Source organism: Anopheles maculipalpis, chromosome 2RL (assembly GCF_943734695.1).
Source record: "Anopheles maculipalpis chromosome 2RL, idAnoMacuDA_375_x, whole genome shotgun sequence".
Taxonomy (NCBI): Eukaryota; Metazoa; Arthropoda; class Insecta; order Diptera; family Culicidae; genus Anopheles; species Anopheles maculipalpis.
Genome location: NC_064871.1, coordinates 51,978,186 through 51,995,149, shown reverse-complemented (window position 1 = coordinate 51,995,149; position 16,964 = coordinate 51,978,186). Strand labels below are relative to the sequence as shown.

Here is a 16,964-nt window from a genome sequence, read left to right as displayed (position 1 = left end):
AACCTCCTGTAAAACGAGCGGGCGTCCCCCGACTGAGAGAGCTGCTCCAGCAGCTTTTCATCTGACTCTTCAAAGCGGCGCTTCTTGTCCTGCAACAGTAGCGTCTGCTCAGTCGTTTGTAGTTTTCCACGTTCTGACGGGTTTCATGCTGAAGCATGAGGGCGCGTGCTGCATTCTTCTAGGATAGTGCACAAGTGCACGCTTCGTCGAACCATTCCTTTCGCTGTCTGCGTGGTAAGCAGACAGCGAAACGTCGTCGTCGACGTCGAACTGAAAATTGGCCATTTTCAGTTCGGCTGCGGTTCTGATGGCTCGTTCCACCATACGCCAGTGGTCTCCTAGGGGCAATGCGGGGTTGTTGTCCGAGAGCGCTTCCCCGAGCGCTGCCGCATACCCCTTTGCCACATCAGCTTGCCTCAGTCAACCCAGATTGAGCCTTGGGGTAGGCTTGCTCCGTTGGTTGCTGACCACGGAGAGTTTCTGGCGCAGCTTTCCCATTACCAGGAAATGGTCCGAGCCGACGTATGCGCCTCTGTACGTTTTCACGTCGATAATATCCGAGAAGTGCCTTCCGTCTATTAGAACGTGGTCGATTTGGGAATAGCTTTGTAGTGGTGTTCTCCAGTTGTAGCTGAACCGAGGTGCGTTCTGGAAAAAGGTGCTGCGAATGCTCATGTGCTTGGAAGAGGCAAAATTGATAAGCCTGAGGCCGTTGTCGTTTGTCAGCTGGTCAGATTGTGCAGTTGCTACGGTACTGGCGCACCATTGTAAGGGATCTACAATTCCAGGTTCCGAGCCTCCAATCGTAAGTCCTTTTTCCTTGCGGGGTTCTGTATCGATTGGTGGATATAATATAATCATAGCTACTTCAAATTCAAGCGCAAAACAAATTTAGTACCGCTACTCTAATATAGGTGGCGGTAAGTTCATTCGCACGAATGAACGAGCGAATCAAAACAGGTGGCTGAGAATGAAGCATAGCACACAAGCTAACCTATGTGCGAATGTGTTGGAAGCGATTCATCTGCATTCGGTTTCGCATACGTTTTTCTTTTTTCCAAACCCCCGCGAATATTTTCCGGGCTGTAGTTATCGTTTTATACATGATAATTATAGTTTTCAGATATTCTTTGATTTACTAAAATTTATTAAATTTAAGTACCGTGTAGTATCATTACCTTGTAAATATTTAATACACAAAAAGTAAAAGGTAAGTATTAACCAACAAGACACTCGACACTACTAAAAAAATTGCATTTTCTTATTTTAATCATTTTTTTCTGAGAATTCAGTCGATATCTATACGATTTCTGCATCAAATTTTGAGAACAAAGTATGAGTATTTTTTTACTTTGTAGTAACAGTATTATAGATATATTGGTACTTAAGTACTGCCGAACTTTGCCCAAGGTAGCTAAAAAACTGGGCATTTTTATGTCATGCTTTCGGATAACATTATTAAAGCAGTCTCATACATATTAAGTGTCATAACTTTTATTCGCCACTTTGACGCATATTAACCTGTAACTAGTACTCAACGATGTTTATGCTGCGCATGATGATTATATTGGCGTGTGGAAAATGTGGCCCATTACTCACACACGTAGATATTGGTTGTGTTTTTTTTTTTCAAATATCCTTGTTCATTTCATGCGAACGCTTACATTGGTTAGTGTTTTAAGTGTTTCATTTTATTTCATCTCACTTAGTGATAAAATTCATAATTTAAAGCCAATAGTTGGCCAACATGATGCTTGTGAGGTTGGTTTGACCGAGACCAATCCAACCACAAAGACAACATAATTCGTTCAGCGTAAATAAAAATAATTTAGACTTTACAATAAATAAACTGAACGCATGAAATAAACAGCGTAAGAGAACGGACATTGAATGTCGTAGGATGTGAGTGTGTTTGTGGTGGTTGTGTTATTCACTTTTATGAGTTGGAAAACCTTTAGTAATTTATATAGAATAATAAATTATAAAATACTAGGTTCCCAGTTAACCACATCTATAGACACTATACTGGACTGCTGTCTCCGAGGCCATTGTTGGTAGATTTAGACGAGACATTTTACCACACCCCTAGATGACGCCCTGATGATACGTTGTGACTTATTTATTCAACATTGCTAAAATAGAAAACCGAGTCGAAATTATTTTAAAGGCCATTTCGATGGACTAGCCATAGTGATCGTGATCGTATACGTACATCACACGGATTGTGTTGGTGAATCCGGAGCCCTGTTTCCAGCCCGTAACCACGACAATTGGATTGCCTGGCTTCAGGAATCCACGTTCCTTACCGAACTCAATACCGTACTGGACACGTGCATCGACATCCTTTAGCCAGTCTTCCAATGCGGGTTCTGTAATGAGAAACATACCAACAACCTTATTTGTTGTGCGCTGCACTGCACTAGAATTTACGCCCAAAACTTACGCTCATAGATGACGGGCAAAATGCCTCGGTACAGATGACATTGGCGTGCCGTTTGTGGGAAACGGGTCACGGCAATGATCGGGCAGCGTGGTCGATACTTCGAAATCAAATGTGCCGAACGGCCCGAGGTGGTAATAACGATGATAGCAGCGGCCCGGCTTTTGATCGAAGCCTCCGCGCCAGCGATAGCGATGGAAGCGGCCGTATCCAGCGGCGTTGGCGTCGTGTCAACCAGATCCTTGAAGAGATTGCGGTGCCACAGGGCAGCTTCGGCCTCCTTGCACGTTTTGGCCATTGTCAGCACACACTCAAGCGGATACTCGCCCTTAGCCGTCTCACCCGACAGCATCACACAATCCGCACCATCGATGATCGCATTGGCAACGTCCGAAATTTCGGCACGTGTCGGACGAGGCTTCTTGATCATCGATTCCAGCATTTGCGTGGCACAAATTACCGGTTTGCCCGCACGGTTGCACCGTGCAATCATCGATTTCTGTGCCAGGAATACCTTTTCCGCCGGGATTTCGATACCGAGATCACCGCGAGCGACCATAATACCATCGGTGGCTTCAATAATCTTGTCCAGATTTTGCATGCCCTGCTGATTTTCAATCTTGGAAATAATCTTGATGTGCTTGCCCTTCTCACCAAGGATGGCACGGATTTCCTTCAGTGCCGAAGCGTTACGGATGAACGATGCGAAAATGACATCCACTCCTTGCTCTACACCGAACACCAAATCCGACTTATCCTTTTCCGACACAGCCGGCAGATCCACCGGGACACCCGGAAGGTTTACACCCTTGCGCGAACCTAGCATGCCACCGTTTTCGACCGTACAGGTAAGCGTATCACCGGAAATGCTATCCACAACCAGCGAAATCAGACCGTCGTCTACGAATACATGATCGCCTGGCTTAACCACCTTCACGATGTTCACATAATCGACATAAATCTTGTCCTTGTTGCCCTTCTCCAGGTGCTCCTTATCCGTGGTCAGCTGAATCTTCTCGCCCTTTTTCAGCTCGACCTCACCGGTTCCGCTGCCCTCGATCAGCCCGGTACGGATTTCGGGACCCTTCGTATCGAGCGCAATGGCCAGCGGGAACGGTTTGCCCAGCTTCTTGGAATAGTTCTCGACCGCCTCGCGGATGTTCTTGATCGTGTTGGCATGGTATTCGTGGGAACCGTGCGAAAAGTTCAACCTGGCAATGTTCATGCCGGTTGCCATCATTTTCTCCAGCATTTCGGGCGACACCGAGGCCGGCCCAATCGTACAGATGATACCGGACAGACGCACGAACGGAGTTTTCGAGTCAATGTCGAGCGAGCAGATGTGCTCTAAATGCGAAACGGCCTCGGGATTCATTTTTTGACCCTAAAAAAGATGTTAAAACAAACAGACCAAATCGATCAATGCGTTATTTAGTAAAAGGGAATATTAATCATCTCATGTCTCACTAGCAGATCAGTAAAACCACTAAAATTATTCGTTGAAAAGTACGACTGATTTTCAATGCTTACTTCGTTCAAACACTTGGCAAAATCATATTAGAGCAAAGCGATTATTGTCAGTTCGGTGCAGCTCTATCGTACCTGCATTGAAAAGATGCCCGGTTCTACAATTAGCACGATACTGTTGAGGCATTCTTGGATGACTTAATGTTTGTATCACGACGCTAAAGTTAGCACCATTGTTTATTGTTGATAAGGCAACCACCATAGGTAATCAGCCCGCAGTGTGTGTACCACCCTACCCCTGTCGTATTAGTGCTAGGGGTTGGAAAAAATCAATAGTTTATGTAATCAATGCAAAACACAATGCACCGTATTGGCGTTAGTGTGTGACGATTGCATTTTCTAAAACAACATATAAATATAAGCTAACCAGCATTCACTACTTCACTCCCATAAAGAAAATCTCATTACGTTGCACTTGTTTGGCTTTCAATGCCAACAGAGGTGCCAATCTACACCGGAACAAGATGAACCTTTCAAGATACTTATCATTTGCTGATGATGAGCTAATCTTAGCGAACTAAATAAAATATACTTCATCTCCCTTGTGTTGTATGGTTTCTAACATACATAAGCAAAGAGTACGTGCTGTGCAAAACATTTACTATCAAACCCATACACCATCCAACAATAAATGGGATGTCGTCCAATATTTAGACAACATACACACACACACACACTCAGTCACATTCACAAAACTGTTTAACGCGTCTCAACGCAACGATAAAAATGGGCGAGTGCAGCAGCAGCGTCGGCTGGCAAAATATATGAGGGAAAACCACTTTTCATTTGTCCTTGGTCAAGGGCATACCGGTCGATTTGCCCGGTAGTAATCGAATAGATGTTTCCTTTCTTAAACTTTTCTTGTGGTGCCGTATGACGATAATTGATGTTTACCTACACATGATAAACATTCAATCTTTCTATCGATGTTACGTATCATAACGATACTCCCTTTTTTCTAACTATTATAGCATTGTGGCATGTACGATTGAAAGGGCTTAGCGAAAATAGACAGAGTATAAATAGAGACTTTTTAGCTTTCTGCTTCTCTAGGCGCACTTTTCCTCTGTCTTGGCAAATGTGTATGTACTCCCAACACACATCGATGACCACCGAAAACACTCATCCTTGACCGTTTATACCCTCCCCCCCCCCCCTCCTCTTCTTTGTTCTCTGTAGCTTCATCGTGCGTTTCCTTTATCGTAGACATAACCTATTATGCAGAATCATTCAATCCGGTTCCGATGATTGTTCGATCGTTCTCTTCGATGCCTCCAACTTTGACCAGCTGGTAGATATTTGTTAGCACATTCACAAGTAACTCCACAGTTTTATATACAGGATACAACAGGACACACACAATCAGATACAGCAGCCTCCACATGCAGGTTACGTTGCTCCAATGCTCGCCTGTGTTCGGCTTACCTTGGGGTCGAAATCGTAGTCGGATACCCACACCATCATCCCTGAACGGTTAAAGGTACTTATCAGTGAGGGGAAATGAAAGAAAGTCCCTGTCTGAGGGGGAAGCCCAATTACACTTCTTCTCGCAGCCGGAAACGGTAGAAACTGCTGCTGCCCAGGACACGTCCTTCCAGATGCACGCAGTGCGATGAAATAGCGCCCTGACGAGAACGTTCCACTACACAGTGTAGCAAAAGAGCAGGCGACGACGGCGTACGGTTGCTTAGCAGCACCAGCAATCGATAGTAAAATCGTGCCCGCGGAAAAGGTTGGTGGAACTTTGGCGAGCTTTGCACGATTCAACGGTCGGCAGTGAAATGAATGGCTACGACGCGTTTGTGGCTCACAACAGTGCAAATGTGTTGGAAAAATGCCATCCTTTAACCACGAATTCAGAATCGGCGCATGAACGCCACCGCCGATGAACCAACGATAGCGGTGCCAGTATGGGACAACAATTCGTGAGAAGTTGGACCATTGCAGCAACCATGGCCGGTGCATCCTTTCGTGTCGCAGGTGACAATGAATTAAGGCTTTGATTTGATGCGTGCAACCGATAAAGCTCTTTTTTGGACTGGTTAAAAAACGGTCCATTTTGAGTTCTATGAATGTTTTATCGAGTTCTAGCAAAGAATTAGGCTCAGGGGACGATATTTCATTTCCTGGTTATTCCAAATGCGACACCAACCGATTGACCGTTCAGGGGTAGGAATCGCTAATCAACAAACACCGCGCGAAGGTAGAACAAAACTTTTTTCGCCTTAGTAACGGAAAACTAGTAGTTATCGTCACGAACGCAAGTTGTCTCTGCTCACTCGATACATTTCGACTGCAGCAGTTAGTTTTCAAACGAATACGGCATTTTACGCGTGTTTTTGCGTTTGATTTTCATTCTACGCCCCCTCCACGGGTTCAATCTTAAAAATAGATCTTTGCATCCTTTGTAGGCACCTTTTGAAAATTATGTAGTGCTAAGAGGAAAACCGAGGATCAACTTTACCTGTAGTAGCATAAAATGTTCCAAAATGAACATCCTTCTCTAGATTCATCTATTCCATCGGCTTTTGTAGGAAGAGACCGAAAATTAAAGCGCATGCGTGTTTAAATATAATTGATTCCAAATATGAAAATGATTCGGGAATAAGATTCAAGGTCATTGCTACATGAGAATTGATGCACAACAAAATCATTCTTTTGAAAGGCACATTTTGAGCACTACAGCTATACTACCAGTGTTTTCCCTATTGACAAAATCTTTGTCAAAACCGCCAAATAAGGCAAATTGGTATTGAAAAAACCCTTAGCAATGGTTATTAAGACAATTTTGTCAATAGGGTGGGTTTATGTAGTTGTACGAAATTTGAGAATTAAAAAGACGTATGTATGAGTGGAAAGTTTGAATATTGGTCGGTTAGTTTATGAGACTTATAAAGGCATATTTGAACTATATTCGTCACTAACAGATTGAATGTGCCAAGTAGTTTTGTTAAATTATTTTTACATAATTTCTTAACATTAACATCTTTGACATCAACATCAACAACATTAACAACTTAACTTAACATTTTTAAATACCGAAATACCAATAGGGCCAGGTCAACCCTTATGAATAAAAAAAAATCAACTGTGTCTTTGCAACACGTATGCCTAGGCAACGCTTACAGTCTTTTGAGCTACTATGATAGAAAATATGCGATTCTCATATACAAATCAATATTTTCACCAAAAAAAAAGTGTCAATTATAACTTCGAATCCTCTGTAATTTTATTAATTGATAAAACACTTCCACCGTCCTTAGCGAAAGTTGAGCACCCCTGACGATACTCCGATCATCTGATTCCACCGTCTGTGTCAATTTCTGTGTGTTGGTGCGTTGTGCAGAACTTTTCCATACATAGCATCTTAAACTGATCGCAATTATTTCACCAAATTACTCGGAATTACCACATCAACATATCTTCTGTAACATTATAGACGATTCACACACGAGTAGAAATATTAATTTGCTTGTAAGCCTTTGCCAAACAGTCAGAACAGTCTACCGTACCTCCATCGTATTTCCGGGGTACTAGGAACAAACTGTCCGTCAGCAAACACAATCTTGGATAACAGCAGCGTTGCTGGATTTTAGGATAGAGTGGCGAAAGTTCCGCTTTAGTACGAACTTCCTAAAATAAATCCACACACTGCGCCACCAATCTTCACAAACGCCGTCGTAGAACTACGCGTACACCGGGGGAAACAACACTCCGCAAGATCACGCAACGACCGAATGCCAAAATCGAACGCAGACAGACAGTAAGGTAGGCACGTGAGAAACTAACAATTTTTTTCGATGGGTTGGTTGGATGGTTCTGCTTCACCGGCGTTCGTATTCCGGCGAACGAAAGGAAAAAAAAAACCAGCTGGTGGTGCGTCAGCGTGTATGCGCGCGATGTACATGTGTTTGTAAGATACAGAAGTTAGTTAGATCCCCCTAGCAGCCGTTTCTTTTTGCCCGCCCCGCAAGCCAATTCCGGACTGGAATGTAATGTTGTCATTGCTTATCAGTCGCTGCTGGATAATCATCCAGGAAGCAGATCGCATTGGGTCACGATTACCGTTCAATGCAGTAGCGTAACGCGAATGTTTTTGTTAACATTTTGTCCATATAAACAACATCAAGAAAGCCGGTCGCTAGAGATAGCACGCACACTCACGTACGGAACAGGCGAAGCATGGCGTAATCGCGAGAGTGGAACACGCGTCGTTCTCTGGATGCGAGAACGGGGAGGTCAGTCAGAGGTCATTCGAGTGAATAATGTTTGAAACTATTAAATCGCGCCAATATGCAACTCAAAACACCTAAACCGGAACTTATTCCTTCTCTTGCCAGTCACTGGGTTTTGTGATTTGTATGAAAAAAGCATTCATTTTCACAACAATTCTTCTAAAAGCTACTGCTTCACACGCATAACAAAATACACCTGGTGTGGTGCGGTTGTTGTGTACGATAACGATATTTTTAGCCAGAATGTTCCGATTCGTAACGAAAGCGAAATTACTTACTTTGCTTTTAAATTAGCGCCTAGCCGGAAAAGGAAATATGGGTAGCTGGATTGGAGTATTTGGGGGATAAAACACTTGAAGCACACAGAAAATACGAAAGTTGCAGATTTTGGAAAGGACACGTTTACAACTTGCTGGGTGAGCTCCAGTCAACAGAATGACGGGCGTAGCACGACTCGTTGAGAGTTATCATCATTGCGGACGCATCTCGTCACACCGAGGAGTCGTAGCATTGGCTAGTACAAGCTGTACGGCTGATATGACGAGCATTCATAGTGTGAGAGAACGGGAGACAGGATGGCTGAGTTGGGTGAGATAGTAGGAGCAGAGTATGGGCGAATCAGCTTTTTCGTAATGTTAGCACAGAAATTGCATCGTCCTCCATGACCTTCCTATGATCACCGCTAGTAGATCTGTTTCGTCATTGGAATACTTCCTTTCTTCGCTTTAATCTCATCGAAATAGCAACATGTGATCTGTGATGCTTTGATAGTTTGCAAAAATCACCGCAAAAAACATTGTCATTGCCGAAGAAAGTTTAACTTTCACTGTTCACTGGGTAGACCATACATGGTTAATTTGCTCGTTGGTTAGTAATTATTTGATTTACGCTTGTTTGGTAAAGTAACAACACATAGATAGGCATCATCATGAAACCGAGATTAGAAGGTAGTTAACGTATGCTTAAAATGTTAATTGACCGTTATGCGCAGTGTGGCAAGAGGTCATTTGATTACCTTTAAAAGCAAATCATTTCACGCACACATTTGCCAAATATTTACTCAAGGTTATGATTGACTGAAAATGTATGACTGAGATTTGTCGAAATTTCATTTCAAATTTAGTTACCGACCCCAAGAATATTCGCTTCACGGAAAATGTTAACGCACGCATGCTACACTGTTCGTGGCTACGGTACAGTGGCTCCCCAATATTCGCAATATCTGGTGATTTGTTTGTGATTTGTGCCATTGTTCTAAATATTTAGTTTTCATATTAGAATGAAATAAACTGATATTACTTACAAAAATACTTTTTAAATGCTCAAATCACAAACGATCGATACCGAAATGCCAGAAAACCCCTGCAAAGAACTTGGTGTTCCGCAAGTGACATGTTTGCCCATCACTATAAATCATCTGTCAAAGAAAAACTGACAATGGAATCCGCTGCTCTCAGCTGATAACATAAATGTAAACAAAGTTGTTTTCGAATTAAAAAAATGAGAGAAGCAGTCGCACCTGAGGAAATATTAAGCGTGTACACAAAATGTGTGAATTTTGCCGCTGAAAAGCATCGAAATCAACGGCGCCTGGATGCTGCTGAAACGCCGTACATCAATCATCCGATCGGTAAGAAAGTGAACAAGCAAATACCTTCCGAGTAATTCATGTTCAATGTGTATAATGTATGATTTTTTCAGGGGTTGCATACATTCTTACTGAGGCAGGAATAACCGATCTAGAAGTACTGCAAGCTGCTATCCTGCACGATACGGTCGAAGATACGGACACCACGTTGGAGGAAATCGAATCCTTGTTTGGTGCTAACGTGCGTTCGATTGTGCAGGAAGTAACGGATGATAAATCGCTACCGAAACAGGAGCGTAAACGGTTGCAGATAGAACGTGCCGCTGGCAAAACTCATCAGGCAAAATTAGTAAAACTTGCTGATAAAATTTATAATCTACGCGATCTTCAACGATCGAAACCCAAGAACTGGACTGACGGTCGATGTCGGGAATATTTTTGCTGGGCAAAAAAAGTATGCGACAATCTGAAGGGAACGAACGCAGCTTTGGAATCTATATTGGATGATATATTTCGGCAGGAGAATGTCAATTAAAATACATTGTTCTACTTAACTAGCAAATAGCGTACCATGCAAAGAGGTATGGCAATAAATTGAACGATGGTTTTTAAGATTTCTGGTGTTTCTTCAAAAACTCCAGCATGTACTGTTGCAAAGCCGTCGCTTCCTCGACCGTTACCGCGTTGTACAGGGACGCACGTATACCGCCGACCGATCGGTGACCTTTTAGCTGCTGCATGCCTAGCGCTTCGGCACCTTTAAGGAATTGTTTTTCCAGCTCTTCGTCTCCAGTCGCACCACCGATGCGGAAGGGTACGTTCATCCGGCTGCGCACTTTTTTATCGACCGGGCAGTAATAGAACCCGTTGGACTTGGCAATCACGTCGTATATCAGGTCAGATTTTACCATCGACTGGCGGTACATTTCATCAACTCCGCCGTTACGCTTGATCCAAGCAAATACACGTCCCATCACATAGATGCTGTAGCAAGAGGAGGAAAAGGCAGAAGAGTTAACAGACAAGCGATAAGACTGCGAACAGCGCAGGGTGTGCACTGTTGATGATAGCAGATTAAAGTTGCAATAACCGAACTATTATTATCTATAGGAAAAACAAGGAATATACTCACATAAATGTAGGCGGCGTGTTACTAATTGAATTTGCTTTAGCAATGATGGAGAAATCGAAAATGGTTGGAGTGATTGGCATTGCTTGGCCAATTAGATCTTCCCGCACGAGTACTAGCGTAATGCCGGATGGGCCGATGTTCTTCTGTGCACAGGCAAATATAACGCCAAACTGTAGATGGATACAAATATAACACAATGTAAGATATTCGTTAACAAATTGAACTAATCCCTTCACCAATACAAACCTTCTTCACATCGACTCTTCGAGATAGCATATTCGACGACATGTCGACTACCAACGGTACGCCGTTGGTTTCTGGCACCGAATCAAACTCAATGCCTCCAATTGTTTCATTGTCACAGTAATAGACGTACGATGCTTCTGGATCGAGCTTCCACTGCTTCGGGTCGGGAATGCCGGTGTATTTGTCCTGCTTGGGTACTACATAATTAACGGTTCCATATCGTGCCGCTTCTTTGGCGGCCATCGACGACCAACTGCCCGTGACGATGTAGTCCGCTTTGCCCGTTTTGCCCATTAGATTCATCGCAACGGCAGCAAACAATCCCGTTCCTCCGCCCTGCATCAGCAGAATCTTGTAGTTATCCGGTACGTCACTGGAACAAATCGAATACGGGGAAGAGCCGATGAGAATGTGCACATGTTGACGTCGTTTTGAAACAATGGTCACACAATACTTACAGCAGCTCCTTCACTAGTGCCAGTGTATCGTTGTGTAATGCAACGTATGCATTACCTCGATGGGACATCTCCATCACGCTCATACCGCTCGTGCCATGTTCGACCAAATCTTTCTGCACCTCGCACAGCACTTCGCGAGGCAACTTTGCCGGACCTGCCCCAAAGTTGATGACCATTGTTGCACCGGTTAGCTGAGGATGATTGCTGCGCCTAAATCAAACACACACACCGTACGTTCCCCGTGTGACCTCCACTGTTTTCACTGTGTAATCGAACACGAACCGTGCAGCCTGTAATCGACTGTATCGCGCGCCGGACCGTTCCTGAATGTGTTCAGCGGTGGCAACAAAATTGCCGTTACGCGCTGCAAATTAACCCGATGATCACTCCCGTCTCGACACCCGCCGCAAAGACGGTGCAAGGCACTATCGGTCTGGCTCGTAAGATGAGCCTGTTCTAACCGGTTTACAAGAACGTGGGCAACAATGACGATGGCAGCAAAGAAGACCCGTTTGTCAACGAGCCAAAGGAAGCACTTAAGAAAGGGTCGACCGGCGGGACAGGAAGGCGAAGGGAAAGGGGAAGGGATCCACAGTACGCAAACATGGTGCGGCACAGCAGTAATGCATATTCAGTTCGTGAAAGTACTTGCCATCTCGCTCGATCGGGCTGGATCGTGCGCGATGTGCCGGCACCCTTATCAGTCATTGTCGACTGGTTAGTGTTCACTTTCAAGATTCGTTCTCCTTCGGTATGATTTTGTGCTATATTTCTGTTTGCCGATAACAGACTTGTTGAAGCTTTGATGGCATGGGCCGTTTTAAATAAATATCCAGAAATCGCAGCATTGACGCATAACACAAACAGATCAACCGGGCTTTCACGGCCTTTTGTATGTGTGTTTGTAAATGGCAAAAGATCATAAATATGCCGTATGTTTGTTGGTTGGAAGATCGCGACCGATGTAAGTGCCCGTGACAACAGAATACAATCGGCAACAAACAAGTTTGCCGGACCCACTGCTGTACAGATTAGATTACTTGCATCGGGATGGGGTACATGGATTAAGTATGCTCTCAAGTATGTAACCCAACTCACTTGTTTACTACTTGCAACTTGCTTCACACTGCGGTGTGCGAAAAAAGAAACAACGAACTATCCGGATCAGGGTTTGTGTCTTACTTCTGTGTGTTGTTTTATTTGGCATGTTTACAATTTTTCGCATTTTTAAATCAATTTTAGCATATAATAATTTGTGGATCAACCGATGTACTTTATAAGATTAATGTATCATGTGTACAACAGATCTTCGATTAATCAAACTCTTTTTTATTCTTTTCAATTAATCAATTCTAATGTTATTCGAAGTGCTCTGTATTTCCTCTTGTCGGTTGAGAGCTTAAATGGTTCTAACAATCAGAGGCAGATCATCGGATGAACTAATTAAGTAGATTCTTTGTGCCTCAAGGTTTCAAGGGCCCCATATACTCATCGCCCCGCGGGGTATGGACGGATTTTTCTGTAAGCCTATAAATGTTGTCAAATGGCTTGTGACTTTTCTAGGTCATACCGGCCACCGGCTGATACCACGTAGTTGGATAGTTAGTCTTCACTACGGGAGGACGGTCCGGAATGTATTCGAACAACGGGCCTGCCGTATAAAACCGGCTTCGTTGTCGCATAACCACCGGATCGCCAGTAGAGCTAGAATAATCCTTTGATGACAATGAAGTAAGTGAAAGTCTCCACGTTCGCATCATGAGATAATTTTTACGCATTAAATTCTCTACAATTTGATAAGTTTTTTGCTTCAGGTGCTGTCGTGTGAAGCTACCAAGTTGCTAAAGGTTCAGGTTTCCCACAACACGCATAAAGGACTTTAAAAACAAAACTACACTCTGGAAGATCGGATATCTTAAAATATCTTCTCATTTCTGATTTAAAGACATCAGTGATAGTGGCGCCGATCTTCACATGGCAGGACGGGACTTCAAATCCCATCCGGACCGTTCCCGCATTGCGAGATTTCCTTTTTATCCAACTACTAGGTATTGATTATTCTAGTAAGCCATAAGATGACCAGCATGATCTAAGAGGCCGTTTAGCCAATAAGAAGACTAAGATCAATGTAACAAGTAAACCAACAAGAACCCAAACTGGTTCAATAACTCGTTATGTTTCGACATAACAACCCTCCTTTTCCCAAAATTAAATAGTTTTATTCTATCATCCGGCATTGTACACCATGTGGCAGTCCGGCAATGTACTAGATGGCCTGAAATAACTAACTTCTTTTATTTATTGGCGGACTATGCTTCTTGTTTGTACTTATTTTTAGGCTTTGAGTTTTTGAAACTACATTCGCCTCTGTTTGTTTTTAATAATCTTCACTCTGCTACACTGATGGTGCATCAATCTTCAAATGGAAAGGTGTGAAAGAAGATCTATGGACAGTATAAACTATCTTCTTGGCCTTATTGAACCTTGTATTAAATAGCGGTTGTGGATAAAGAGGGAGAGAGAGAGAGAGAGAGAGAGAAAATTGAAACCTTCTCGAAACAGCCCAATAAAAGCCCCTCTGTGTGGTCCCACTTTCGATCCTATACCCTGAGTTGAAGGTTACTAACGCCCTTGATCAAGCATCACGGTGAATACAACGCACTGGCGGAAAGTTGAACCATTAGTTGGGGAAAGGGCAAAGACATAATTTCAATCTCCAGCAGTTCATTCACCAAATCCACTCTATAACCCGCCTGCAGTAGTGCGTGTACTTTGGCAGAGCGAAACATAATTGTTTTGCCCCCACCGGGTGTGACGAGGTTTCAAGCAGTAATAGAAACATCCCTTCCCCTGACGTGTGCAAAGAATCCCTCTCTTCTTGAATGTTGTCTATTGGAAAGCGGTCTAAGAAGGGAGATGTCGGTAATATAAAAGAAGTAGCGATGGATTTTTTGGACGTTTAGTCCACGATCATCTTTTGTAAGCTGACTACGGTGTGCGGTGTTGCACAAAGTGCATAGTGTGCTTAGCTGTTTTTTTTTTTTGTGAACAAGATTACCATAATGCACCCCTCAAATGGAAAATATTGCATATTGGCGGTTATTGGTTGTTTGCTGGCTTTTCTTTCGACTACGCAAGGGTTCCCCGATGGTGCTCCGGCCGATACGTGCGTAAAAAGTCGTACCAACGAACCGAACCATGGTGCAGCACGCAGTCAAAGCCAGGCGTCGCTACCTTATCAGGTGACGGCAAGCGGCAATGCGTACGGTCCCGGTACCCAGATTCAGGTCACGATACACGGACACCAGGATGTGTTCCGGGGATTTTTCCTGCAGGCACGCGATGCACAGACGAATGAATGGATTGGTTCGTGGTACGAGACGCCAAACACGAAAACCATCCCAGAGTGTTCATCGGTGACGCACGCCGACAACCGGGACAAGGAACAGGCCACCTTCGTCTGGCAGGCTCCAAAGGACCGCCAAGGGCAGGTGTACTTTACGTAAGTGCTAGTGCAATGTTACGTCTAGGGCGACACCTGCTATTCAGAGAGAGATGGAGAGAGAGAGAGAAAGAGAGGGGCTGGGAGAGTGCTTTAGTCCGAAGCCAACCGCCAAGATGTGGTATAATTTGGAGCGATTTGTCGCGGGGAAAAGATACCCTTGCGAGTTGCGTGTTCCGGTCGATGCGAAACGCATGCAAAATGGGCGTTTGCGACCGGAGAGGTGTTTTCACGTAAATTAATTTGAGATTTTCCATAGCATATGGAGACCGTATACTGTGCAGACAACCGATCGACACTAGGGGGAGCCAAACGAAAGGGTGATCATTGCACCTAGTAATGGCGGGTCAATTTGGGTCAGATGGAAAAGTGACATTAATAACATTTCTAATAAGCAACTCGCAACCGGTTCAACTAATGGCAAGAATGCAAGACATTGCGGCTTTGGAGCATAACAGTTCAATAGCGAAGTTGAACAATCTAACACTAGAAAAAGCGATGTGGTGTAAAAACAACTATTAAAAAACTATTTATTGAACCTTTCCTATGGGACTATCGAACTTGGCATTTTGTGTCCTACATTTGATTCAGTGTCTTCTCATCAATTCCACACAACGCTTATGCAATGGCTTTGTCGTTGCTTTCAGATGAGAGGCTGAAAACATTTTGCTGCTGCTGCTAGACAAAAAATCTACTTCCATAACGGTCATTGACACGGTAAACTCGGGCCTCGTGTAGTGTACGAATCGGTGACAACTATCATTGAAAACTGGTTTCTGCGTGTTGGCCGTAAATCATCGTCTCGGTGGCCTATTTATAATCCACCATTTGCACTACTTCAAAATCAACATAACTGTGTGCCATTGCATACGGTAGACGATATACAAGCCTACGAGAAGTTGCAGGAAAACGTGGGAATTGATTGACTAATGCTTGATGTTGTAATGTGTTGTAATTCTATTATTTTTCTTACAGCGGAACAATTGTGAAAAATTATGGTACCTACTGGGCTAATGTGATTGCTGCCGTACCCGGTGCGTTAGGCCGCCATCTGTAGTATGCTGATTCAAGCAGGACCAAAATGGTGCTTCTGTAAATATACCGTATACTAAAATATAATGTTCTTCAAAATCAACCATTTATTTGTGATCCGAATGCTGCGTCGATATTCATCGGTTTTTCTTATTATGTTGACTGTTTGTGACTTAAGTTGCTCTTTAGAGCTACAATCTAATTAGAGATAATTTTTTGTCATGACTTTGCTCGTAAGTCGATAAACAGATAACGATCCAGAGGGAATTCGATACCGGTCTCTTCGTGCTAGCTCTATTCATTGCTACTCGCCTGGCTAAATTGAAGGTGAAGGTGACGAACCTATCCAAAATATTGTGCATAAATCTAACCATAGCTTGATTTCGTTTGTATGGTGTTGTACGGCTATCCTATAATTTCTGGAAAACCTATCTGAATTTTTTGAAGATCATTTTGATTTTAAAATTTAAAGATTCGATCTAACAACGGCCTAAAAAACCTCGATTAAGGATGCCTTATGTATTTATTTACAATTGATTATGACGGCCCAGTGCCGTATTGTCAACACCGCTTGTGTTGACGATCTTATTGGTAAGGCATTTCCTCCTTATTCTTTGCCTTATCCCGGGCATACTCGGTTGTGGATGGGTGAGTAGTTCATGATTGATGTCCAGTCCTATTTTGGCTGTTGCATGTTGGTTGTTCAGATGGGTGTAATTATGGTTGGTCCTACTATTATGGTTGGTCCGGTACTATTGTTGTGGCTATTGTGAAGGCTGGTTGGTTGTTTCCGGCTTTTGATGT

At 43.4% G+C, this 16,964-nt stretch overlaps 4 protein-coding genes across 5 annotated transcripts; 2 read left to right on the top strand and 2 right to left on the bottom strand.

Moving 5' to 3' along the window:
- Positions 1 to 2,044: 2,044 nt before the first annotated feature.
- Positions 2,045 to 8,517, bottom strand: LOC126557705 (pyruvate kinase-like). Of its 2 annotated transcripts, XM_050213571.1 has the most exons (5): positions 5,507 to 5,539; positions 5,393 to 5,433; positions 2,444 to 3,824; positions 2,213 to 2,369; positions 2,045 to 2,132 (listed from the first exon to the last, which is right to left on the bottom strand). In XM_050213571.1, the coding sequence occupies exons 2-5, from the start codon at positions 5,429 to 5,431 to the stop codon at positions 2,120 to 2,122; spliced, it is 1,590 nt and encodes a 529-aa protein (XP_050069528.1). In that variant the 5' UTR covers positions 5,432 to 5,433; positions 5,507 to 5,539; the 3' UTR covers positions 2,045 to 2,119. The 2 variants fall into 2 exon arrangements, with proteins under 2 accessions (XP_050069528.1, XP_050069529.1); XM_050213572.1 differs by lacking the exons at positions 5,393 to 5,433; positions 5,507 to 5,539 and adding an exon at positions 8,481 to 8,517.
- Positions 8,518 to 9,702: 1,185 nt separating this feature from the next.
- On the top strand, positions 9,703 to 10,346 carry LOC126567244 (guanosine-3',5'-bis(diphosphate) 3'-pyrophosphohydrolase MESH1). The gene is made up of 2 exons (XM_050223474.1): positions 9,703 to 9,832; positions 9,904 to 10,346. Exons 1-2 carry the CDS (start codon positions 9,703 to 9,705, stop codon positions 10,323 to 10,325), a joined length of 552 nt encoding a protein of 183 aa, XP_050079431.1. The 3' UTR covers positions 10,326 to 10,346.
- Positions 10,347 to 10,396: 50 nt separating this feature from the next.
- Positions 10,397 to 11,830, bottom strand: LOC126558376 (probable phosphoserine aminotransferase). The gene is made up of 4 exons (XM_050214385.1): positions 11,627 to 11,830; positions 11,169 to 11,541; positions 10,923 to 11,092; positions 10,397 to 10,774 (listed from the first exon to the last, which is right to left on the bottom strand). Exons 1-4 carry the CDS (start codon positions 11,800 to 11,802, stop codon positions 10,399 to 10,401), a joined length of 1,095 nt encoding a protein of 364 aa, XP_050070342.1. The 5' UTR covers positions 11,803 to 11,830; the 3' UTR covers positions 10,397 to 10,398.
- A 2,858-nt stretch (positions 11,831 to 14,688) lies between these two features.
- Positions 14,689 to 16,185, top strand: LOC126559228 (putative defense protein 3). The gene is made up of 2 exons (XM_050215354.1): positions 14,689 to 15,128; positions 16,104 to 16,185. The coding sequence occupies exons 1-2, from the start codon at positions 14,689 to 14,691 to the stop codon at positions 16,183 to 16,185; spliced, it is 522 nt and encodes a 173-aa protein (XP_050071311.1).
- The last annotated feature ends 779 nt before the right edge of the window (positions 16,186 to 16,964 follow it).

Bases quoted from the DNA above. Each gene is read 5' to 3' on its own strand.
- LOC126558376 (XM_050214385.1), bottom strand. From the start codon at position 11,802: ATGGTCATCAACTTTGGGGCAGGTCCGGCAAAGTTGCCTCGCGAAGTG. The intron at 11,093-11,168 runs GTTTGTATTGGT...ATCCATCTACAG, and splicing joins GAAGAGTCGATGTGAAGAAG to TTTGGCGTTATATTTGCCTG. The intron at 10,775-10,922 runs GTGAGTATATTC...CTCTTGCTACAG, and splicing joins AACACGCCGCCTACATTTAT to CATCTATGTGATGGGACGTG.
- LOC126557705 (XM_050213571.1), bottom strand. From the start codon at position 5,431: ATGATGGTGTGGGTATCCGACTACGATTTCGACCCCAAG. The intron at 3,825-5,392 runs GTAAGCCGAACA...CATCTTTTTTAG, and splicing joins ACTACGATTTCGACCCCAAG to GGTCAAAAAATGAATCCCGA. The intron at 2,370-2,443 runs GTAAGTTTTGGG...TTCTCATTACAG, and splicing joins TTTGCCCGTCATCTATGAGC to AACCCGCATTGGAAGACTGG.
- LOC126567244 (XM_050223474.1), top strand. From the start codon at position 9,703: ATGAGAGAAGCAGTCGCACCTGAGGAAATATTAAGCGTGTACACAAAA. The intron at 9,833-9,903 runs GTAAGAAAGTGA...TGATTTTTTCAG, and splicing joins GTACATCAATCATCCGATCG to GGGTTGCATACATTCTTACT.
- LOC126559228 (XM_050215354.1), top strand. From the start codon at position 14,689: ATGCACCCCTCAAATGGAAAATATTGCATATTGGCGGTTATTGGTTGT. The intron at 15,129-16,103 runs GTAAGTGCTAGT...TTTTTCTTACAG, and splicing joins CAAGGGCAGGTGTACTTTAC to CGGAACAATTGTGAAAAATT.